The sequence below is a fragment of the Centropristis striata genome, chromosome 22 (assembly GCF_030273125.1).
Source record: "Centropristis striata isolate RG_2023a ecotype Rhode Island chromosome 22, C.striata_1.0, whole genome shotgun sequence".
Classification (NCBI taxonomy): Eukaryota; Metazoa; Chordata; class Actinopteri; order Perciformes; family Serranidae; genus Centropristis; species Centropristis striata.
The window spans coordinates 28,313,363-28,338,026 of record NC_081538.1 but is presented as its reverse complement, the minus strand read 5'-3'; the positions used below and the strand labels follow the sequence as shown (position 1 = coordinate 28,338,026).

At 39.9% G+C, this 24,664-nt stretch overlaps 1 protein-coding gene across 19 annotated transcripts in view; it reads left to right on the top strand.

The window, feature by feature from the left end:
• Positions 1–785: 785 nt before the first annotated feature.
• The window catches only part of celf2 (cugbp, Elav-like family member 2), a 327,757-nt gene continuing 303,878 nt past the window's right edge, over positions 786–24,664 (top strand). For 4 of the 19 annotated variants that reach the window (XM_059325590.1, XM_059325589.1, XM_059325587.1 and 1 more), the window contains exon 1: positions 788–1,331. In XM_059325590.1, the coding sequence (XP_059181573.1) occupies positions 1,279–1,331 (53 nt within the window). In that variant the 5' untranslated portion in view covers positions 788–1,278. Of the gene's footprint in view, positions 1,332–24,664 lie in introns of all 19 variants that reach the window. The other 15 variants (XM_059325586.1, XM_059325584.1, XM_059325592.1 and 12 more) reach the window with 11 other exon arrangements.

Sequence of the window (24,664 nt, the reverse complement as noted above, 5' to 3'; positions counted from 1 at the left end):
TGTTTTTAGTCGTTTTGTGTCTTTTTTCGGTAATTTTGTGTCTTTTTTTAGTCATTTTGTGTCTTTTTTTAGTCATTTTGTGTATTTTTTTGGTTGTTTTGTGTCTTTTTTGGTAATTTTGATTCTTTTTTTTTTGTCATTTTGTGTCTTTTTTGGTCATTTTGTGTCTTTTTTTTGTAATTTTGTGTCTTTTTTGGTCATTTTGTGTCTTTTTTTAGTCATTTTGTGGGGGTTTTTTTGTCGTTTTTTGTCTTTTTTTGGTCATTTTGTGTCTTTTTTAGTCCTTTAGTCCAACATAAAATTTGGAGAGCTTACTCCAAAAAGCAGTGCAACAATAAATTATATATATATATATATAATATAAAAAGGTCAATTGAGTCATTATTATTATTATTATTATTATTATATTTATTATAGTCTCTGTCCCACAGCAACCCTAAATAGACAATAACACATCATTTGCATCCATAACCACTTTATCTTTTACCTTTAAATTATTATTTATTATCTTTTTAGACTACTTATTACACATGCATAATGTCTGAATGTCTTTTTTAAAGCACCTTATATATGAGAAGCACATGTAAATTTAGTTTTAGACTTTTTTAATACACTGACAATAAAGGAAACCTTGAATCTTGGTAGATGACTATCACGTACAGCGAGACCTGTTATAGATGTCTGCTATGCTTCTTTGCCTGATAAAGGGTTAACAAATAAAAATGCATGTTAGAAATAAAAAATATTCTCCCCACTGACAAAAAAGTCCAATGTCAAGCCTTAAGAATGACAAAACAAGACGCAGACATGGACACTTTTTGCAGTGTGCAGATTCTCCAGCTCTAAAAAAAAAAAAAAGGTGTGTAAACTCTATTCCCCCCGGTGCATTAAAGAAAAGAAAAAAAAGATGGTTAAATGAGTTTCCTAGGTGGGGTTTACCCTCCTCTACTGTACATCTCTGCAGCAGCAGCAGCAGCAGCCTGTCTGTCTGTGAAACAGGGACCGGAGGAGGCTCGGAGACGCGTCTGCACAGCGCAGGCTTGGAGCGGGAGGGGGCGGAGGGAGAGAGAGAGAGAGCGAGAGAGAGAGAGAGAGCAAGAGAGAGAGAGAGAGAGAGATCTGTGACAGCGCTCATCACCCACTGAACAACCAGGACGGGTTGCATCCGAGCAATCGCTGCCATTCGCAGACGGAGTTTACAGCCTTTGCGCCGCTTTTTCTTTCGATCTTTTTCTGCCGCACCCCCTCCCTCTCCCGGTGCTGCCCAGCCAGTCGACCATGGTTTCTATAATTTCAGACCTGGACCCTCTGAAAAGCTGGAACGTGTTAAGGTAAGCGCCCGGTCAGTCTCTCCACAGCCTCAGCAAAAGCCCCGTTGTCAAACGGGCTGATAGCAGCAGAAGGAGAAGCAGAAGAAGAAGAAGAAGCAGAATGGGGCTTATATAGACAGAAAGAAGTGCCGTGGGTTGTTTTTTTTTGCAAGGAAAATAAGGGTGGGACGCGGCGCAGGCAGGAGGTCTCCGCCGCCGCCTTGTGAGCTCTGGTTCCGGCGCTGCGGTGCGTAATTACGCACGGATTTTGCGCCGTTCGGCTGCATGCATTCTGCGCCGAGCACAGCGCTCTTTCTACTTTGTGAGCTCTGCTCCCTCTGCGCTGTCATGAGTCTGACGCATGCAAGCTGCTCTCTGTCTGCGTACATCTCATTAACCCCGTATGGCGCTTCATCACCACCAACATCTCCAAAAAACTTCCTCCATTCCAGCGCAGAAGTAAGAATAACACTCATTTATCACCCCCCCCCCCCCCTCCCTCCTCCTCCTCCCGCTCCTCTTCCTCACCCCCCTCCTCTTCCTCACCCCCCCTCCCTCTGATGCTGATTTGGTCCCTCAAAATGTTGAAGAGCCTCGCACACTGCCAGAAAAAAGTATACCCCTCCAGGAATTTATCTTGAAACATTTACTCATGGCTGATTGCCTGCAACAGAGCGCTTTTAGAGAACATTAAATTTTATCTCCCGAGCTGTGAAACATGTTTCCAGAAACACAGCCATTTACTCCTTGGCGGTCCTGATACAGATTTGATTCAGCGAGCCTCCCCAGGGGTCAGAGGTGAAACTTTTTCTTGCTCCCCGTGTCCTGAATGAGCTCTCTCTCTCCCTTTTGTCAAACAGCTATTAGACTCATAGGCAGGATACAAGGCTCTATCTCGGACCTGCAAATCACTATGAATACATTCACTGTCATTAAGCATCGCAGCAGAGAAATCCTATGAATTTAAAAGCTGGATTTTAAAAGGCCTTGTCCCTGAATATTTCAGCCATTTGATAAATAAGTCATTATTCCCTCGACAGACTCTGCGGCGACTATCGCAAATTCTATTTTAGAAACGGGAGAGTGGAGACAGAACCCTCAAGACCCTCAAATTATTCTTTTAATGCTGCCTCTCCCCTCTTTTATCATTTTTTATCCCCCCGCTGCCCTCCATCCCTCCGTCATTATCCACAAATCCAAAATAGAAAATGAGTGGAGTAATGTAGAGCAGGAATATTTCAGTAAACTGCTGATGGACAGAGTGGGGGGGGGGCTAAATGATGTCATTTCCAAACAGGCAGTGATGACCATCCAGACTGAGAAATAGGACATGCAGCTGACCCGACACACACACACACACACACACACACACACACATGAACACACACACACACTCATAAATAGCAGCAGTAGAGACTTTCACTCCTCTCGGTCTATTTGCTTAACGGGGACAGATCTCCTGGTGGTATTAAAAATGTCACGTTTTTGCTAATTTTAGCTTCAGATAACGAGTGAATAATTGACACGCCGGCCTCTCGGCGGCCATGCTGGCTTTTGAAGTCGAAAGGTCAAAGGTCAACGCGTGCATTCGAGTTCCAAACGGGCGGATATTCGGTGGAACTTTTGCATGAGAAAGCCAAAACGAGTTGCACTTTCGTTGTGTTTTTTAAGAGGATGGAAGGAAGAAGAAGAAGAAGAAGGAGAGGAAAAGGAGGAGAGGAGGATTATTTACCTCCCTTCTGTCCCTCAGCTCTTCTCTTTATTAAACCTTTGTTATTTCAGATAAGAGGCAGGAGCAGCTGTCCCTCTCCAAAGAAGGCGCATCTTAATAAAGACCAGCTTACCGCCGGCCCGTCACTCACACTCTCTCGGGGTCACACACACACACACACACACACACACAGACACACACACACTTCCACCAACTTGCTCACACACACACACACACACACAAATGAGCACTCACGCCCACAAACGCACTTCTCAATCATTTATGATAATGAAGCACCTCGGCGGCGTTCTCTCTCTGTCGTTCTCTCCCTAATGAGACTCACCTCCGTCACGCTCACACACACACTCAACACACACACACACACACACACACACACACATATTACAAACACAGCATTAACAAGAAAGTGTTGTTGTCGAGTCGCAGTCGAACAAAGAGAAGCAGCACAAACACTTGATTTAGTTGCATATCATTTTATAAATTTTAACTCCCAGCCGGAGCTGATTTTCGACAGCTTTAATAATAATCGATGGTGTGATTTAGCAAACAAAAAAAGACGTTATTGCTGTCGTTAACGTCTTAAAACGAGCGCGTTATGAAGAAAACTATCAGTTGAGATGAAAGATGAGACTTTGCCGCCGTAACACAATTAGGCGGCATGATATGCATATTAGCACAATTAGCTGATTAATGCAGCTCTGTGGAATTTGATTTACTTTAAATGCAATAAGGAGTTAATGCAAGTGACAAATGTGTGTGCATGCATGTGTTAAAGCAAGTGTTATCTGATCAGCAGCGGGGTGTGTCTCCTGCATCTCTTCTATCTTTTGCACCATCTCACATACACACACATGCATGCATGCACACACACACACACACACACACACACACACACCACACACACACACACACACACAGAAGATGTATGAACACACACTCGTGTTCCAGAGAGCGCGCAGAGGATGGATGTTAGAAATCTGTCCGTGCTTCTCACAGTGCACGTCACATATCTGAAGTGCAGTTCAGTTATGCCATAATGAGAAACAGCATGCATATTAATTCCATCTGATTACATCCAGCTACCACACACACACACACACACATGCATGCACACACATGCACGCACATGCACTTACGCACACGGCGAAGACGAGGTGTGTTCTGGATTCAATTAGGGAGGGGAGAGAGGAGAGCTCAGGTTTTTATTCTATTACTGTCTGCTTAAATCATTGCTGCATGTTCAGAGACAGGAAGTTAAAGATAAAAGTGTTGTTGAAGAGAAATATGAGCAAACTGGAGGAGGATGAAGTGTGTATTTTTTAGTGCTAATGTGAAAATTAGTCCTTATGTCCAAGCTTTTTAAAAAAAAAAACACCCTTCTCTGCTCCGTTTGCGATGCGTTCAGGGTCCGTTTTCACCGCCGTCCAATCATCTAAATCCTCTCACAGGTGCACCGTCCTGCAGCCCTGCAGGCGGCGAGGAAAGAGCGAGGAGGGTGACATGGAAAAAACGGGGCTTGACCTTTGACCCCGCCGTGTTGGTTTTAATTAATCCACTTAAAGAGTTCGTCCGCTTGCATTATGTGTCGCTTTATATCCCGCCGGACCGGGAAGAGAGGCACAAATCCATCTGCCTAATTACCAAGACCACTGTTTGAATCTTTTAAATCCCCTCTGATAGTGTGTGTGTGTGTGTGTGTGTGTGTGTGTGTGTGTGTGTGTGTGTGTGTGTGTGTGTGTGTGTGTGGCACTTTATCTGTAAGCCAGACCCTTTTCTCCGCTCAGGATTATACTGGTTTAACTAAAGGGTTAGAAAGGAAAACATTTCGTTAAGGCAGTCACTGATATTTCTGCCCGGAAGTTTTATCTTTAAATTGGAGCATTTTTTTAAATGCTGAGAAACTGTTTTATGCGTTTTAAGTGTTTTTTCCCCTCAAATTTTCTCTCTTGTCATGTTGGAAAAAGCTCCAAAAAAGCATATTTGACTGCAACATGATGTAGAATGAAGCAGGTGTTATTCTATCACCAGGACAGAATGATTTTGAACCGCTATCGACTTGATAAATCTCTCGTATTTTGGAGGCTTTGCAATGTTTCCATCTGTGTTTTTAGATGTAAAATGACCTTTTATTTTGTGTTATTTGTGATATTTTCCCATGGAGATGAGGACCGTGTCTTCTGCCCTGATTCGCTTGCAGACCGATTGGCGTTTGCAGCAGAATCTGATGCATGTTTCATCCTCGTGAAGCTTATTTCCAGGGATTTATTCTGCGAGGAAACACCTCGGAAGGTTTGCACGTATGTTGAGGTTCTTCGCTTGCTTTTTCTGCTCCGAGCGCACCAGAAATTGATGTTGATTTGATAGGAAAAGGACGAGAAGTAGGACTCAGGAGCGGCTAAATGTACCCTTAGATTATGTCATAAAATCCTCTTGCTTTGTGAAACTTGGAAGGAATTGCAAGCAGTGTTTAATTCTTGTTTTTGCCCAACGATGCCAACCCAGACAGGATGTTGTGTTTGAACCGCCTCGTCACTTAAAACAGCTATTCTCAACCTTGGGGTCCCGGCCCCAATTGGGGTCTCGAGATGATTTCTGGGGGTCAGCTCTGTCTCCACTGTGTTAAAGTGTTCATGTCTTAATGTGTTTTAGTCTTTTTGGTCATTTCATGTCTTTTTTTGGTCATTCTGGGTTTTTTTTAGTCATTCTGTGTCTTTTTTGATCATTTTGTGTCTTTTTTGGGCCATTTTGTGTCTTTTTTTGTCATTTTGTGTCTTTTTTTGGTCATTTTGTGTCTTTTTGTGGTCAATTTGTGTCTTTTTTGGTCATTTGGTTTCCTTTTTTGGTCATTTTGTGTCTTTTGTTGATCATTTTGTCATCATTTTGTGTCTTTTTTAGTCATTTTTGTGTCTTTTTTTGGTCATTTTTTGTCATTTTGGGGTCAGCTTGAGTCATTTTTTGCTTAATTTTATGTAATTTTTTGGTCAATTTGATTCTTCTTTGGGTAATTTTGTGTCTTTTCTGACAAATCCCAAAGTATCAAGTTGTTACTTTCCAAGGAGTCTCTGTCTTGAAGCTGACTGTTACACACTCAGGAGGTCAGAATGGACCTTTAAACTTATATTAAAGGACTTAGATTAAAAGTAACAATAAAATATAAAAATATATATATAAATGCACAGACAGAGAGATGTTTTAGTTGTCTGTTTCGCAGACAACATGCATGTTAAATTGGGGGTCGTGACTCAAAAAGGTCTTAAACGACGTGACACGGGGAAAAGAACGAGGTGACAAGTGGAAATAAAAGTGCTGACAGCGGGAGGGAGGGTCTCTCCGCTTCCCCACAGCTGTCAATCAAAGCTTTGTCGCGGCGGAGAACAATACGGCATTCAGAAATCGAGTGACGGAGGCGGACGGGGCGGGCAGAAGGAGACAGGGAGGGAGGGCTGAATTCCTCCGAACCCCCTGGAATCAGCAAGAGATAATTACATAGTTGAGGCGAGAGTGCGTCACGAAAACACAAAAGAGACGGAGGAGAGCTGAGAGAGAGGGAAGGGGAGCAGGAAGGAGTCCAAATTACAGGAGAAGGAGAAAGAGGAGGAGGAGGAGGAGGAGAGACTCATCCAGGTGTGTGTTGTTAAGCAGACACAGGTTTATTAAAAGTTGGATATTGTGCAGACAGTGCCTCCTCTTCTCGTGTCATCATATTTTTATTATATGGGTTATTAATATGGGATTTACAGTAGTGGAAAGTTACTGAGTGCAATTCCTCGACTCCTGAGTCACTTCTTCTGCTCAATATTGCACTTTTTATTATTGCATTTATTTCACAACTGTAGTTACATTACACACAAAATCCATGACGAACTTATGTAATATTATGCATTTTTGTACTGCATTTAGCTGCAACACTTGTTGCAGTTGGTGTGCTTAAACAATATTAATAAGGGCAATCAAGGTGAAGAAAACCCATTGAAATCATGTGAAAAACCAAAAATATTCAGTTTCATATCACATTAGATAAAAAAAATAGAAGGAAATCATGATTTCATAAATTAATAATTCATCAAAACTGATTTTCTACTGTTTTTTGTTGTTTAAGCTGCAAAAAAGTGCATAAAATCATTAAAATGAGCTCATTCTGTCCCAGAAACAACATTAAAATGTGGTAACATGCATATTAATATGGGATTTATAGTTGTGGAAAGTTTCCGAGTGCATTTACTTAAGCGCCAAGATACTTCTGCTTCTCAATATTGCACTTTATTGCATTTATTTCACTCATTAAACACAGAATAACATGATGACCTTATGAAATATTATGCATTTTTATACTAACATTTAGTTAATATCAGTTGATGTGCTTAAACAATGATAATAAGGGCAATAAAAGTAATGAAACCCCATTGAAATCATGTGGAAAAAACAATTTTTTTTTTAATATTTTTAATATCAAATTAGATTAAAAAAATAGCAGGAAATCATGACTTCATAAATTAATAATTCATCAAAATTGATTTTCTACTGTTTTTTTTGTTGTTTAAGCTGCAAAAATTAATTTGTTTAATAATAAAATCAATTTTTTTCAATTCAACATATTTATTTCTCAAAATATAATTTTTAAAAAATATATCAAAACAATATAAAATCCAGGATGAGCAGTGCTTTATTGTTGAGTGAACGTGCATTTTGTAACATGAAGGTTGCAGTGTTATCAAAGAATGCAGAGGAGCTCTCAGGTGGCAAGTGCAAGGAGGAGAAAAAAAAAAAAGGTTGCAAGTGCACGTGTGATTTGTTGTGATGACGTCGTAGCTGTGCGGCGCAGCACCGGTCAGACAGTATTGTGGGCGTGGCATGGTTGGAATAAACAAAGTTGAGTCGGGCTGCTCTGTGCACATATCGAGGATGACGCAGGAGTCCGAGGGATTTAATTTCAGCGAGGCAGTTTGGAGTAAAGTGGCAGGTAATATTCCTGAGTTGAAGAGCGGAGTATTAGCGGAGGACCAGAGATGCAGCAGCTAGCTGCTAGCTGTTAATGACTGGTCTACAGAAGAATGGAGAGAGCAAACGGAGTAAGGAAGGTCCAATCTGGAGGCAGACGAAGGCCAAGCCCGGGTAGAGACATTGGAGAGATAGCAGCTGGCGGCTAGCAGCTGGCGGCTAGCAGGCCTAGAGCCGGCTGTTCTCTCTGCACCGCGGTGGAAGAGGGCAGCAGCTAGTGGCCGCGGTGAGCAGACAGGAGGAGGAGGTAAATAAAAAAATAAAAAATAGTGCGATCATCAGCACGCTTGTTAATCAAAGACCTCAAATGAAAACAGGTTGAAATCAATGATCAGTTTAAAGTTAACGCCGTTTAGGGACCGATGGTCGTTTGATTTTACATGAATCGGTCGGTACCTGTAAAAGTACCGAATTCGGTACCCATCCCTACTCCTGAGTCACTTCTGCACTTTTTTTTAACTTAATAACAACAATAATAATGATATAAAAGTGAAGAAAACCCATTGAAAAACGTGAAAAACCACAAATATTGAGTTTGATATCAAATAAGATAAGATAAGATAAGATGAGCATGAAATCATGACTTAATTGATTAATAAATGATCAACATTGTTGCTAATTGATTTTTCTTGTACTCTAAGTTTCTTGTTTAAGCTGCAAAAAAAGTGCATAAAAAAAGCTAAAATGAAGTTTAATGTTTTATTTCATAAAAAAGTGATTAAGTTGTCAGCATCTTTATTGGAGCAGAGGTGGGCTGATGTGATGTAAAACGCTGCAGTCTGACAGCAGTCGCATATTAAATACTTTTACTTTTGATATTTAAATTACTTGTGGTCAAAATGTCACACTTTATGTCATATGTTTTGCATTTTGCCAAGAGTAAAAGCTTCAGAGTGAGAAGAAAAGGCTGATTTTTTAAATATAAAATATATATATATGTGAGTCCTGGTGTAGTTTCTGTGTCTCCTCCTGCCATCAAAGTCAAAGCGTTGCATTGTTCTGCTTTTGCAAGTTTATTTCAGTCACTGCATCATTCTCAGCCTTTCAACCACACTGAGCACAGGTTACAGTGTGTGTGTGTGTGTATGTGTGTGTGTTCTTGTACGTTCTACATAGTGAGGACCGGAACATGTTTTTAACCAACAGAGTGAGGACATTTTTGCAAAGTGAGGACATTTCGGCCGGTCCTCACTTCTTTAAAGGCTTTTTTGAGATTTCAGACTTTGTTTTGATGGTAAAAGGTTACATGATAGTGATAATTAACTGAAACTGTATTGTGTGGTTACAAATCTAACTAAAACTAACTAAAATTATAGTGAAAATGTCCTTTATTTTCGTCTTTGTCAACTTTTTTCATACATGATGAAGATGGATAAGACAAAGGAAATAAAAGCAAAATTTACTGTGACCTCTTTTAATCTCCCACCCAACAAATACCCCATTACAAAAAACTAAAACTAACACTAAAACTAATAAAAACGGAACTAAAACTACCTCACTCACTCTATAAACTAATTAAAACTAACTGAATTATTAACGCAATTAAAACTAAAACTAATGAAAAATCCAATACTATTATAACCTTGCAAGGGAAGTCACTGTTCCAATGAGGGTCCTCACAAAGATAGAAGTACAAGAGTGTGTGTGTGTCTCTGTGTGTTCCTGTCCCATCCTCTTGCCAGACTCATCTCGATTTCTTCCAAAAGTAAGATTACCCACCGCAGGCTCACAAAGACACACACACACACACACACACACACAGAGGGCACTGTCTGTCTCTTTAATGTTATTTCTGACTAAAACAAGTGTTGTTTCCTGTCATGGCTGATACAGTAGCTGCTGTTTTTTTCTTTCTTTTCCCCCCAAACAAAGATCAGCTTAGTCAACAGCAGCAGCCTGAGGGATTTAAAACCGTCGCACACACACCTCACATGACGCTCCGCGTGTCAACTTCTGTCTTCTCACCATATACTTTCCTTTTTTTATTGTCTTTTCCTTTCATTTCTTTGTCTGTCTTTCCCTCCTTTTCTTTATTCCTTTTTTTCCCTTTCTGCAAAGCCACAATTTCTCCTTTGATTCATTTTTTTTTATCCCAGCTTAAACTGCTCGGTGCAACCTATACATTAGCCTCCAACAAACACGTACAACACACACACACACACACACACACACACACACACACACACACACACACACACACACACAAGTACACACTTAATGCCATTGGCCCAAAGTGACAAATCTGTTTAATAATGCACCACCTGCAGCTCTGCACTCTGTCTCTATCTCTCTCTCTCTCTCTCTCTCTCTCTCTCTCTCTCTCTTTTACCAACGCTCTCGCTCTCTGCTCATCACACACACACACACAAACACACACACACACACACACACACACACACACACACACACACACACACACACACACACACACACACACACTAATCATTCCCTCTGGCTGTATTTTAGTGCTGTACTTTGTTACAGTCTTATTCTCACGACGACCAGGCCCATAAAGAAGCTTTGTACCTGAGTGTGTGTGTGTGTGTGTGTGTGTGTGTGTGTGTGTGTGTGTGTGTGTGAAGTTGTATTAATCACATTGTGGGGACCTAAGAACATAATCACAGTCAGTATTTCGGGGACTTCTATCAGTCAGGGGACAAAAAGCAGGTCCCCACAAGGTGAACTCTTAAATTTTAGGGTTTAGATTTTGTGTGTGTGTGTGTGTGCCATATGGCTTAAGAGAAACAGGAAGTATAGAGTCGACTCTCTCCTCCGCCCTCTGTCTTTACATCCCTCTTTTTTTTTTCCTCTTTTTGAAATTTCTCCTTCACCTCCCAATCGCAGCGGATTTCCTCCGCTCTCTTCCAACACATGGGATCTCCCTCCTCCCTCCTCCCACATCTTTTTCCTTTTTTCCCCTCTTCCTCACAGTGATCCTTTACAAGCATGTAACCAGAGGGAGGGGGGGGGGAGGAGGAGGAGGAGGAAGAGGATGAGGGGGGGAAGAAAAGATGTGGGGAGGGGGGGGGGAGAAAAACGAGAGGGGAAAAATAGATCTTGTCTGAATAAATAAACAGCTTTTGCTTGCAAGCGAAACGGAAAGCTTAGTGGAGTAAAGGAGGGGGTGAGGAAGAAGAAGAGGGGGGGAGGGAGGAAGAGAGGAGCAGGAGGGATGAGGGGGTGAGAGTCAGCGAAGGAAAGGAAAACATTGGCACTCTGCCCGGTGAAAATAAGAAAAAAAAAGGAATTAAATCTCTTTGTGTGTGACTGATGGATGCTCAAAGTGAAGCCAAGAAAGAAAAAAAAAATGCAGACAATGCATGACCAGAGGCCAAATGAAAAAACTGACCAATCACAGCGAGTGTTTGGTTTTGCAAGGATCACTGTGATGGGTCAGAGTGAAGCTGTGCAGCAGCACCACAGGCTATGTGTGTGTGTGTGTGTGTGTGTGTGTGTGTGTGTGTGTGTGTGAAGGAAATCATTATTCGTCATGTAGATGGATGTTTTTTTTCCGGCAGAAATAAGTTGATGATATTTACAATTAAATACGGCAGATATTGGCTTTATATTAAAAAGTTATGCCGGGTTATGAAGGTTATATATTGTTCACCTGATGGGGAAGAAGCAGGGTGATTGATTATACTGTACAAGCATACTTTTTTTTTGTGCATACCATGCTTGGGTTCAATGGGAAATTTTATTGTTCCACGCTCTAAAATAGAGCTTTTTCTGAATGAGAGATCAAAATTGTTGCTAATTGATCTTTTTTGTACTATAAGTTTGTTGTTTAAGTTGCAAAAAAGTGCATAAAATGTTAAAATGAGCTCAATTCGGCCCAGTAACAACATATAGACATGTATGAATATGAAAATTTTCTATAGCCACAACCTTAATCACCACAGGAAGGAAGTATGCTTTGTTTTGTGCGTACCATGCTTGGTTTCAGTGGGTAATTTTATTGTACCACACTCTAAAATAGAGCTTTTTCTGATTGTGGTTCGACATGAACACGGGCAAATTTAAAACATGCTGAATGCCCGACACAAAGTGTCGACTCCTGAGTCACTTCTGCTGCTCTGTATTGCACTTTTTACCCAATTACAACAATAATTATGGTAATAAAAGTGAAGAAAACCCATTGGAAAACGTGAAAAACCAACAATATTGAGTTTGATATCAAATAAGATAAAGAAAAGCATGAAATCATGACTTAATCGATTAATAAATGATCAAAGTTTGATGTTTAAGTTGCAAAAAAGTGCATAAAATGCTAAAATTAGCTCAATTCAAGTAATTCAAGCCTAGTAACAACACATAGACAAATATAAATATGAACATTTTCTATAGCCACAACCTTAATCACACGATGACACATCACCATTCAGTGGGTGACATCACAGGAAGGAAGTATGCCTTTTTTTATGCATACCATTCTTGGTTTCAATGGGAAATTTTATTGTTCCACGCTCTAAAATAGAGCTTTTTCTGAATGAGGTTCAGCATGAAAACGGGCAAATTTAAAACATGCTGAATGGCCGGCACAAAGTGTCCACGGTCAGCACCTTCATTCCTGAAAATATCCCCAACGAGCTTTCAGGAACCCGCATCGGTCACACTGCAGAGAGAGGGAAATATAGAGAGGATGAGAGGGAGAGCTAATGAATTATGGGTGGCCTGTGAATAGAGAGAGAGAGAGAGAGAGAGAGAGAGAGAGAGAGAGAGAGAGAGGTCTGTGCTCGGTCGCTCTCTTCCTCCTCCTGGGTTATGGAAGTGTCACGCTGTGAGTGTTGCCATGCAGATGGTGACCCTGGAGTGTAGCAAAAGGGAGGAGAGAGACGGAAAGAAAAAACAACAGAATGCCCGAGAGAAAAATAAGAGAAAATAGACATTTCTAACCATGTTTTTTTAAATATAATGTGAACGGAGCAGCTGATTGACTGCAGAGGGCTCACAGTCATCTTTAATCACAGTCATGATCGACTGTCAACCAGTGTTGGTTTTTGGACTTGATGCTAATAACTGTCAAATATAGAGAGATGACGGATTGAGTCATGAATATAATCATTCCAACTCCACCATGATGGGGACAGACAACCCTGTGTCTTGGCTCGCCTTTCTCAGAGCTGGTTTTTGCACTTTAAAGGGACAGTTTCTTCCCAAATAATTCCCCAAAATGCATCTTTTTTCTTTACCTGTCGTGCTTTTTGTTCAGTCCAGTTTGATACAAACAATGAAAACACCAGAGAAAACCCATTGGAAAATGTGAAAAACCAACAATATTGAGTTTGACATCAAACAAGATAAAGAAAAGTCTGCTAAATATTGCACTTTTTACTCCACTACATTTATTTCATGGCTGTAGTTACTCCACAGTCATCTTTAATCACAGTCATGATCGACTGTCAACCAGTGTTGGTTTGTGGACTTGATGCTAATAACTGTCAAATATAGAGAGATGACGGATTGAGTCGTGAATATAATCATTCCAACTCCACCATGATGGGGACAGACAACCCTGTGTCTTGGCTCGCCTTTCTCAGAGCTGGTTTTTGCACTTTAAAGGGACAGTTTCTTCCCAAATAATTCCCCAAAATGCATCTTTTTCTCTACCTGTCGTGCTTTTTGTTCAGTCCAGTTTGATACAGATGTAATGTAAGGGTTCGGTGTGTGGTGGTTGGATCACACTTTTTAAGGAGAGACAGCAAGATGGAGACAGATAACTTTCTTAAACAGCCTTTTTACTCAGTCACCAAATTTCATAACAACTTCACTTCCTGGTTTCTCACTTCCCACCAGACTGAATAAACCAATCAGAAGCCAGTCCTAAACTGTCTTAAAGACGCAGCTGCAAACATTCAACATGTAAATATGTAAATAATAAATAACATTGTAAAAGCATCTTTTAGTCAATTAACTCAAATATAAATTATATTAACTTCTGAACCTCCTTAACCTTACACAAACAATGAAAACACCAGAGAGTTTCAGTGTACTCAATGGGCTCTTTACTTAATACTTCTGGTGCACCTATACAACAGGTCCCGGTAACCCCGAAGCCCCAACAATAGTTCCCTTTTATGGCACATTTTTAATGATTAATAATAATAACTTTTTTTATATAGCACCTTTTAAAACAGAAGTTTACAAAGTGCTTCGACAGAGAGACAACGAGAATTAACAAGGGTTAATTACAACGAGAATGATGCCATAAGGCTAAAAACAGTTCTTACATTTACAGAAAAACAATAAGAGACATTCTCTGATACACAGAGAATAAAAGGGAAATGAGTAAAAAAGTAAGAAGTGAGTGGTAAGATTGCATTACACAAAAGAAAGTCTATAAAAGTGGGTTTTAAGAACTGATGTAAAAGAAGTTACTGACTCTGCGCGTCCTATCTCCTGTTCCAAAGTCGGGGCGCTCTGGTGGAGAAAGCTTGGTCACCTTTGGTTTTTAGTTTTGACTTTTGACTCTTAAAACAAGATAAATTAAAGCTGCAAGCAGCGATGAACTGGCCCGAGCAAAGTGCACTGACAATTATTTGTTTCTTACCAAGATAAAAAAGACGTTAGATTTAGAAGTGTTAGATAATTGATCTTGTTTTGAGAGTTAATTTCTTATTTTAAGCGTTCAACATGCTTATTTCTAGATTTAACAATCTTAATTTAAGAAATCTTGTCAAGTGAAATTATCTGTCCATGCAGCAAGATCATTTCCCTCAGATTTAGTGTTTTTATCTGGTTTTTAGACACAGCTTTTTTGCAATGTGATTCTGTTAAATAGCTAGGAGCCAGACCTAAAAGAGCTTTAAAAGTGACCAGTAAAATCTTAAAATCAATCCAAAAGCGAAGCCAGAGCGAAGAAGCTAAAATCGGGGTGATGTGTTTTATCATCCTATATTATCTGCTTAGTGATGAGATGAGATTCAGAGTAACAAGTACTAGGACAACGAAATGGGCCATCGTCCCGTCCAAACGTATACAAAACACACAAACAATAAGACAAAGCTGAACAGGACAGGAAGACAGGGAGGAAGAGAGAGAAATAGTGTTTGTGTTACTTTGATTGGGGAGATTTCCACCTTCTCTCAGATATAATGGAGCTTTATGGTACTTGTGGTGCTCAAAGCATCAAAAAATTCACCAGCAATATCTCAAATCAGGATAATCCACGGACCTTGTTGTCCCTTGAACCCAGAGAAAGATTTAGTGTGGAGTGTTGAAGGGGTCAGAGGTCGAAGCTGTATGACATTAACAGACTGGGTGCTGCCAAGTGGAAGAGATAAACCAGAGCAGGGATGAAAAAAAAATTGGACTTGCACAGTGTGTGCCATGAACAAGATCACACACACATGCACACACACACTTACATCGTGTTGAAAAGGGAACAGCGCTGCAGGGTGGAGTCCAGAAAGCGGGAATTCTGCATGATGTAACAACCAGCGCTGATTTGCTCCAGACTCTGAGTCGTTTTGTCTGTTTGACAGAAAGGAAATCCCCTTTTTACATGTTCTAGTGCTGGACATTAGCAGTTCTACTTGGATTGCAGTTGCATGCACAATCATTGCAATCTTTTTTTTTTATATCAATGAATTCAAATAGATAATGTGACTAGGTCATGCATTTTGCATGATGCAGATTTTGATTCAAAGGGATAGTTTGGATGTTTTTAAGTAGGGTTGTATGACATTTTTGACTAGACTGACTGGATCTTAGCTTGTGTTTTGATCTCAGATGTAAGTCACTCTGGGGAAAAGTGTCCGTTAAACAAAATTGACAGATGTAGGAGACAGTAGATGACATTTGGCATGCTCCCAGTCAGGAGCACCAGCAGGGAGTCTAAGCGATGTACTCAAAGTCACACAACAACAAACCGATCAAGGCAGCAGTTAGACCAAAAAACTCCTGTATTCTGCACAGTAAAATTACAGTTCTTGTCAATGGAGTCTGGTGGCTTTGAGGAGAGCAGAGATAACACCTCCAGTTACACCTACCAAAATGTTTTAGGTTGCCTAAACTTTAGTTTTATTTACAGTGTGTGACTTTAGCAAAGCCAAAGGAATCCTTTAGGAAAGGGGTCTCAAACTCAAATTACCTGGGGGCCGCTGGAGGCAGTATGGAAATGACCAGAAAAAGACACAAAATTACTAAAAAAAGACACAAAATTACAGAAAAAAACTAAATTACTTAAAAAAAAGACACAAAATGACCAAAAAAGACACAAAATTACTAAAAAAAGACACAAAATTACAAAAAAGAAGACAAAATGACCAAAAAATACACAGAATTACCAAAAAAAAAGTAATTAAAGGGACCTTCCACACACAACACGGTAAAGTGCCATTCATAAAAAACTCACGTTAAACTTTCATATCAAGGTGGAGGCCACAAAATATCATCACGAGGGCCGCAATTGGCCTGCGGGCCGCTAGTTTGAGACCCATGGTTTAGAACCTCAAAATCACACAACAACAAACCGATCAAGGCAGCAGTAGACCAGAAACTCCTGTGTTCTGTGAGGTAAAATTACTGTTTTTGGAGGAGTCTGGTGGCTTTAAAGAGAGCATAGATGAATATAACGGCTCCAGTTATTTAGTTATAGCCTATATTTAAACTGATATTGACTCTTTTTAGATGTCTAAAATATGTTTGGCTGCTAGTAGTATATTTGTTAGCTTGTTATGTTGCAGAAAAGACACTGACTATGGATAAAAACCCCATACAACTCTGTGGCAAGTATTCTGTGGCAGATTTAGAAGTTTTTCCAGTCAAGTCGGGTCTGGGTGATATTCAGGTGAGGTGTTATTGGCCAGAACGGATCAGACTGAACTGTTTAATACGTGCACATTTGGATGTCTCTCTCACGTTTTTCTTTTGAAATTAAAATATGCACAGGCAGACCTTTAATTTAGCCGGAGCAGGTCTGTCTCATTTGCATCAGCTGCTTCATTCATGCCGGCTCATTCGTCACCTGTTTGGCTACCAGCTGCACTTATATTCCTTTAGGTCTGGCCTGATAGATTCATGCAAACACTGTTTACTTTAAAACCTCCTCTTCATGTGCTTCTGCTGTTGTTGACTTAACTGAGATGTAATGTGCATGTTTGTTAAGAGGTGATTAGGTCTCCCAGAAGGATCTTTGTTGCCGTGCAGAATCTCCGAGAGCTCCCTTAGAGAGCACAGTTTGCTTCAATTCTGACGATATAACCATTTGATTTAAACGGTCAATTACTTAATGGAAGTGTCTGCGACTGAACAGTGTGAAAGTGACACCAATGTTCTGTCAGTTTATGCAATCTAATGTTCCCATTGTGTCTCGAGAACACAGCACACAATGATTTTTCTAATGCTATGTGACATTTTTATAACAATTCTTCAAAAGGTGTTACGCAACTCTGGATTTTTTTTTCCACCTTTTGCTGCAGTTTGAAATTCATTTTCAACCAACTCTCACTGACAAAGAGGCCAATGATGGGTGCAAACCTGCACATTTTTAGTTCTGCAATAAAGAGTATTCTGCTGTTACTTCACCGTGCACTTCAACACTGGAGATTTTAACCTTTCAAAACTTACTTGAAGTTTAAAGAAACTGCAAGTCATCAAAAGACATTTCTAGACGAAAAAAAAGGAAGTGACAAAGAAGTATTCTTGTTACAACACTTGGCATTGTGACACATTTCTGTTGGACCTGTGCTGTGATTGGACACTTTATGGACATGTGATTTTGTTATTTATTGCAGTCTGTATTTCAGCTTGTCCCTGAGATAACTGGTGACAACTCCAAATTAGGTTCTCGGTCTGTTTTTGGGGCTGAGGACCTCTTACAAAATAGAGAAAAACAGGCACCTTCTGCTGTATGTCCCTTTGAAGTTAAAGTATAGGCTGTTTTTTATACTTCTTTAGTTCTGCAGTAATTTTTAGTTGGTTAGTTATGTGAAAGAACAACACAGGAGGAATCTGAGAAATATATTAGACAATAATTGCACCATCTCAACACAGAATATCCATTAAAAAATGCATCAATTTAATTAACTGCAGGTACAAATATCAAAGGCAAATCAAGAGAATTTGAAGTGCTTTTCAGAATAAAACACAAGCTGGTATCAAGGACAATAAAGTGAAGTGTTTAGCAGGCTAAATAAATAGAAGTTTTTCATTCTAATGAATAGTAAAGAAATAGTAGTAGTTTGTAAGATTAGAATGTAGTGTGTGAATTGTTTTCAATTTAGAAATTTAAATATTATTTTAATGTATTATTATGAATATGAAGCATTTTGCACATCCCAGATTCCAGAAAAGTTGAGATGTTGTTAAACAAAAATGTAAATGAAACAGAATGCAATACTTTTCTAATACTCTGATACTATACTCACATAACACAGTTGAATATATGTCATAAATACATAATTTTTTTATGTTCAAACTTATAAACTTTTGTCTTTTAAATATAAACTCGGAATTCTGAATTAAATGCATTCTGTTTTTATTTACTTTTTACACAGCGTGCAAGCTTTTTTGGCATCAAGGTTGGAAAAAATAACAAAGATTTGATCTCATAATAACTTAATAACTCAGATAATTAAACCTCAGAGTGCCACAGACTCTTAGAGAAATAATGGATTATTAAAAGTGACATTGGTACAATTTTGATTTTAGTTATTTATTTATTTTGTTTACCTCAAGTCATTGATTTTACACACTGTAGAGCTACATTTGGGACCATATTGGTTTGCTGTATTATATTGAAAGATGATATTCTTTGCATTTCTCAGTAAATAACAGTAGATTTGTGCTGAATGACTTGACTGCAACAAAGTTTTTTTTAAAGCAGCCAGGTATCCAGGAGTGAGTTGTCTTAGTTCTGCTTGACCTGGCTGGATTTGACTCTTAAAGAAATTGGATAAAGATGGAAATGTCAAGAGGGAGGACAAGCAATGAAGAGCAGGAGAGGAGCAGGAGGAGGAGGCGCAGGAGGAGGCGCACGGTGTTACTGCAGCTGCAGAAACAGTGTGTGTTTTATGGGAGTGGACTGTTGCTTAATGTTCTGCTCACAGTCAGATGACTCAAGAAAAAGAGCCCCGGAGCCATCATGGTCATTAGGACTCATACTGTGTGTGTGTGTGTGTGTGTGTGTGTGTGTGAGTGTGTGTGTGTGTGAGAGAGAGACGAAGAGAGAAGCATATGAAGTGGGGAGAAGAACCCTCAGTTCTTCCTGTAGAGTTTAGTGTCAAATAGATGGAGGATATTCATAAGCACATTTAAACACACGCATGTTTTTGCCACTTATGAGGACATTGCATTGCATTACAATTCCTGGGGACTTATCCAGACTTTAACCATGGCCACTACAAGCATAAAACCCTTTTCTGAAACACAAATAAAAAAATCTAAACCCTAAAATTTAAGAGTTCACCTTCTGGGGACCTGCTTTTTGTCCCCTGATTGATAGAAGTCCCTGAAAAACTGACTGTGATTATGTTCTTAGGTCCCCACAATGTAATTAATACAAGTACACACACACACACACACACACACACACACACACACACACACACAAAATCTAAACCCTCAAATTTAAGAGTTCACCTTGTGGGGACCTGCTTTTTGTCCCCTGATTGATAGAAGTCCCTGAAAAACTGACTGTGATTATGTTCTTAGGTCCCCACAATGTAATTAATACAAGTACACACACACACACACACACACATATACACAAAATCTAAACCCTAAAATTTAAAAGTTCACCTTGTGGGGACCTGCTTTTTGTCCCCTGATTAATATAAGCCCCCGAAAAACTGACTGTGATTATGTTCTTAGGTCCCCACAATGTAATTAATACAAGTTCACACACACACACACACACACACACACACACACATATATATACACACACACACACACACACACAAAATCTTAACCCTAAAATTTAAGAGTTCACCTTTTTGGGACCTGCTTTTTGTCCCTTGATTGATATAAGTCCCCAAAAAACTGACTGTGATTATGTTCTTAGGTCCCCACAATGTGATTAATGCAAGTTCACACACACACACACACACACACACACACACACACACACACACACACTCACACACTCGGCGGGAGCTGCAAATCCTGCCCTTGCAGCCCTTTTAGAGTTTATTTCTAGCGTTCTTTCTTGGAACCTTGCTTATTTCTGTCTTGAATTTTTTTTTCGTCTTCTTTTTCGTCTCTTTTCTTTTTCTTTTCTCTTTTCCTCTTTTCTCTCAGGACCGTGTTGCCACTGTTTTAAACAAAGCATCCTTGGATCTTTTGTCTGCCTCTCTTTGACATAATCCTGGTGTCTGTTGCCGTGGTTACACTGTCTTAATGTGCCATTGATGTGACTGTATGTATTAAAAGCATCGCTGACTCCCGGCGCAAAAACTTTAAATGTGTTTCTCTGTCTGTCCTTCTCTCTCTTTCTCTTTCTCTCTCTCTTTCTCTCTCTCTCTCTCTCACACACTCTGTGACAGTCGTGTTTTCTTTGTGTGTCAAACAGAGAACACAACCTGCACATACCTGTCCCACTTTCTTATTGATCGAGTTCAACTGATAGCTGCTTGTTGTAACTGATATCTTTTACTATCACTCAATATCTTCAACCCTCTGAACCGCAAGCTGTTTCAGGGCCTTTTTTTTGCTCATACACCTCTATGGAATCAGCACAATCATGGCTAGACTCGGAACGACTCAAACATGTCTTTTTGTGCAGAATAACACAGTTAGAATGACATAAATCAAGTTCAATTTCTATTAATAAAGTCATTTTTAGTGCCCACAAAAATGTGTTTCTACACATATTGTATATATTGATGTATTGTCATGGTTCCAGCCTCTCCTGTCCTCTCCTCTCGGGTCTGTGTAAACAGATTTTCAGTGAATATTTGTCACGTCACCGTTCGTCTCAGCAGAATCAATCATGGCTTCACAGTGTCTCTGAGGAGCAGAATTTAATGTTTTTAACAGGATCTGGTTGTTTTTTGGCAACGTTTTAACTGAGACTTGTAGAATAACGTGATTCTCACAGAAACATCACAATTTGAAGCTTAATTTTGGTTACTTTTTCTTCACTGAAACATTCGTAACTGATGATCTCTTCAAGTTCAGATTCCGATGATAATACTTAACTGTTTTTTTCTATGATAATTGCTGTATTTTTGGCTTGTTTTAAACTAGAAAACATAGTTTTTCAGAGGGTTAAAGTTGCAAGTTGACTGTTTTCATGCTGCAAGATAAAATAAAAATGTTATTCAGGCCATCGTGGCACCCTAAAACTCTCCATTATAACCAGGACAAAAGACACAATGTGCTCGTGTGAGGAATGTAGAATTAGACAATCACGTCTTCCGATACATAATCAGTGTAGTATTAATTAAATTGCCATTGAATGTGTAATCAAAACAGATTCACCGCTGTAATCCGAGTGTGTGTGAGCTGCGTGAGAGTGTTATTTCTCTCTATTTCTGGCTGTACACAGTGAATGTGCAGGCAATGAGCTCCGCCACAGCAACATTATGACAACATTTCATCTCATCCCCTCGACGCCGCGCTTTGGAAGATGACGGTAATTTGGACGAGATGTTTCGAGGCCTTGGGTTCTCTCTCCTCTCTGCGGTCCCTGGTGAACTGCAACATTAAAGCGAGACTGGAGCGTGAACGTATGGCCGGCTATTAAATGGCAATCACACACAGAAGAGCTCTTTTATAGACGAACACATTTCTGCTTAATAGCTCTCGGAGCAGAGTCGTCCAAATATGACATTGCAAATGAAAGCCCTCCGAACGCCAGCGCTTATTAAAATCTTTGCTGAAATCTTTCAATTTGTCAGTTTTTTTTTACGTGCTGTGGGTCAGAATGAAATCTGGATTGCAGACTGAAAATTCTCAGTTTAGTTATGTGATCATGCTTTAAAGATTTCTCGAGCTGCATCGAGCATCAGAGGTGTCTTGCTTCCCTTTAATAGCGTCACACACAGTTAACTCGCTGTGCACCATCGTGGTCGATGTTCCAGGTTGCTTTCTGCACAAGCTTAGCCCGGCGGCGGCAAAATCTGTAGTGTTGTTTTTTCAGTGTTGATAATTTTGAGTTGGTGAGTGTTGATTTTGGAGTTGTTTTAACACTTGTAGTGATCAAAAAGCTATTAGAGTTAGATTCACTTCAGTTGGAGTTGATTTTCAGATTTCGTGACTTGTATGTTCGGCTAAAGACAGAATGCACTTTAAATGTATCGTAAAACAAAACAATGAATGTTAATTATCACATTAGTGAAAGGAAATAACATGATTTTAGGGTTAAAAATACACTTTAATGTGTCAAAGTAACAATGTATGTTACTGTCTTTTTTAGTTATTTTGTGTCTTTTTTGGTCATTTGTGTCTTTTTGTGTCTTTTTTTGGTAATTTTGTGTCTGTTGTGTCTTTTTTAGATATTTTGTGGGTTTTTTTGGTCATTTTGTTTCTTTTTTGTGTCTTCTGTGGGGTGTTTTTGGTTATTCTGTCTTCTCATTTAACAATGTATGTAACTGTCTTTTTTAGATATTTTGTGTCTTTTTTGGTCATTTGTGTCTTTTTGTGTATTTTTTTGGTAATTTTGTGTCTGTCGTGTCTTTTTCAGTCATTTTGTGTCTTTTTTTTGTGATTTTGTGTCTTTTTTTTGGTCTGCTTTGTTTTTATGTCTGAATGTGATAAAGAAGCCATGCTTTGGGCGCTTTTGGAGACTCCAGAGGGTTCAATATTAACACTCACAGTGAAAGGGAATAACACGATTTCAAGTTAAAGGTGCACTTATGTGGTGTCATAAAACAAATATTCAACACTATTAAAGAGTTAAAATATTAACACTTTTCAAAGTGTAATTTTAACTGAGAATCCGTGAGAACTATATAAACTCAGAAAAAGTGTTAAATTTAACACTCTGTGAGTTGAATTATCACTCCCGATTTTGCTGTGTGGGGGAAACCTCGTAAGCCTTCCCTGCTCTGTGTCCCGAGATTACTGGAACCTCTCGCCCCCTAATGTCTGCTCGAGGGCGGAGTTAATGTCATCACCGGGCCCTCCGCGAGCCCCTGGGAGTCCCGCTCCACCCTGCCCCATTAATTTCAAGTGCTACTCATATCCTTGGCCCCCATACTTTCCATCTCTCGGCCCCCCTCCCTCCTTCCATCATCACCTCGGTGCGCCCAGCCCAATCTCGCTGCTCTCCTGGCTCATTTTGAGCTGTAATTGGACAGGAGTCCCGGGGGACGGTCGTCAGCACGCCCCAGCGCCTCGCGTCCCATCTCCAGAGTGGAAACGCGCCCGGCCATGGTCGATAAGCAGTGCTCCCGCTCAGTCCAACATTCCCCACGCTGCTAACTTTCAATGGGCAGAATGACTGGGCTTCACTTTGAAACAAGTGTTCTCTAAGAGCCCAGAAATAGGCCGACAGCGAGGGACGACCGCCTGACCTCGAAGTTTTATGTCAGGAACACAAAAAACACACCGCAAAAACATCCCCGTCGTGCAATTTCTGTTGAGAATTCAACCCTAAAAGTATGTCTGAGTACATTTTCCAGTGTTTAAAGAATTTTATGAGTTAAATTTTAGTCCAAATTGTTTCAAGAGGAGGGGAAACTACATGCTAAAACATATCTGGTTGTGGTAGGGAAGGATTAGCTAAAGAAAACGGTTTTGCACAACCTGGCAACCCAGAAGTTGTTCATCTTTATTGCTGATAAATGAAGCAATTATTTGTCTTTTGACCGTTCGTCTCAGCAGAATCAATAAAAGCTTCCCGGTTGCAATGAGAAGCCCAGAATTTAATGTTTTTAACAGGATCTGGTTGTTTTTGGTGACGTTTTAAACGAGAAATGTAGAATAAAGTGATTTAAGCTTCGTTTTGGTCACTTTTTCAAGCAGAAACATTTGTAACTGATGATCCGATCAAAGACAAAGTTTCAATGTCTTTCTATAATAAACACTGTATTTTTGGCAATTTCTTTATAAGAAAACATGCTTTTTTTATCCCCAGTTTGTGGAGTTCAGAGGGTTAAAGTTTAAGTGATGCAAGCCATCATGGCACCCTAAAAATTGTTTCAGGTGCTGTGTAAAAAGCCTGCTAAAATCAGATAAAATACAGGATTTTGCACAACCTGGCAACCCAAAAAGTTGTTCATCTTTATGCTGATAAATGAAGCAATTATTGATCATTTACAAACAACTAATAAAGCCAGCTTTGCAATGGATTTCCACCTCCCGTGCAGACCAAACCTCAGCCATCAGTGCATGAATATGTGAGTGATGTCCTTCGTTTTCATGCCAGAAATCATCTTATTACATTCATCCAGTGACTTCTTGAGGCTCAAATATGATCCTGCCGTTCTGCTGGATCCACCATCCGTCTCTCTCTCGCCCCACACACACTCCTGCATCTGACAGCGGTGTGTTTGGTGGTTCTCTCCCCGCGCCAGCTTTTTCCTCCAGCAGCATTTGCGCTGGTAATCTGTCACATGAGCCCGACTCATCGGAGGCGCAGGAACATTTGGAACTGCGAACAGAGAGGCAGGATAACACCCTAAAAGCTTCCGCTCTTATTGCCCGTGGCTCAATCCCAACTATCTCAAATCTCCGT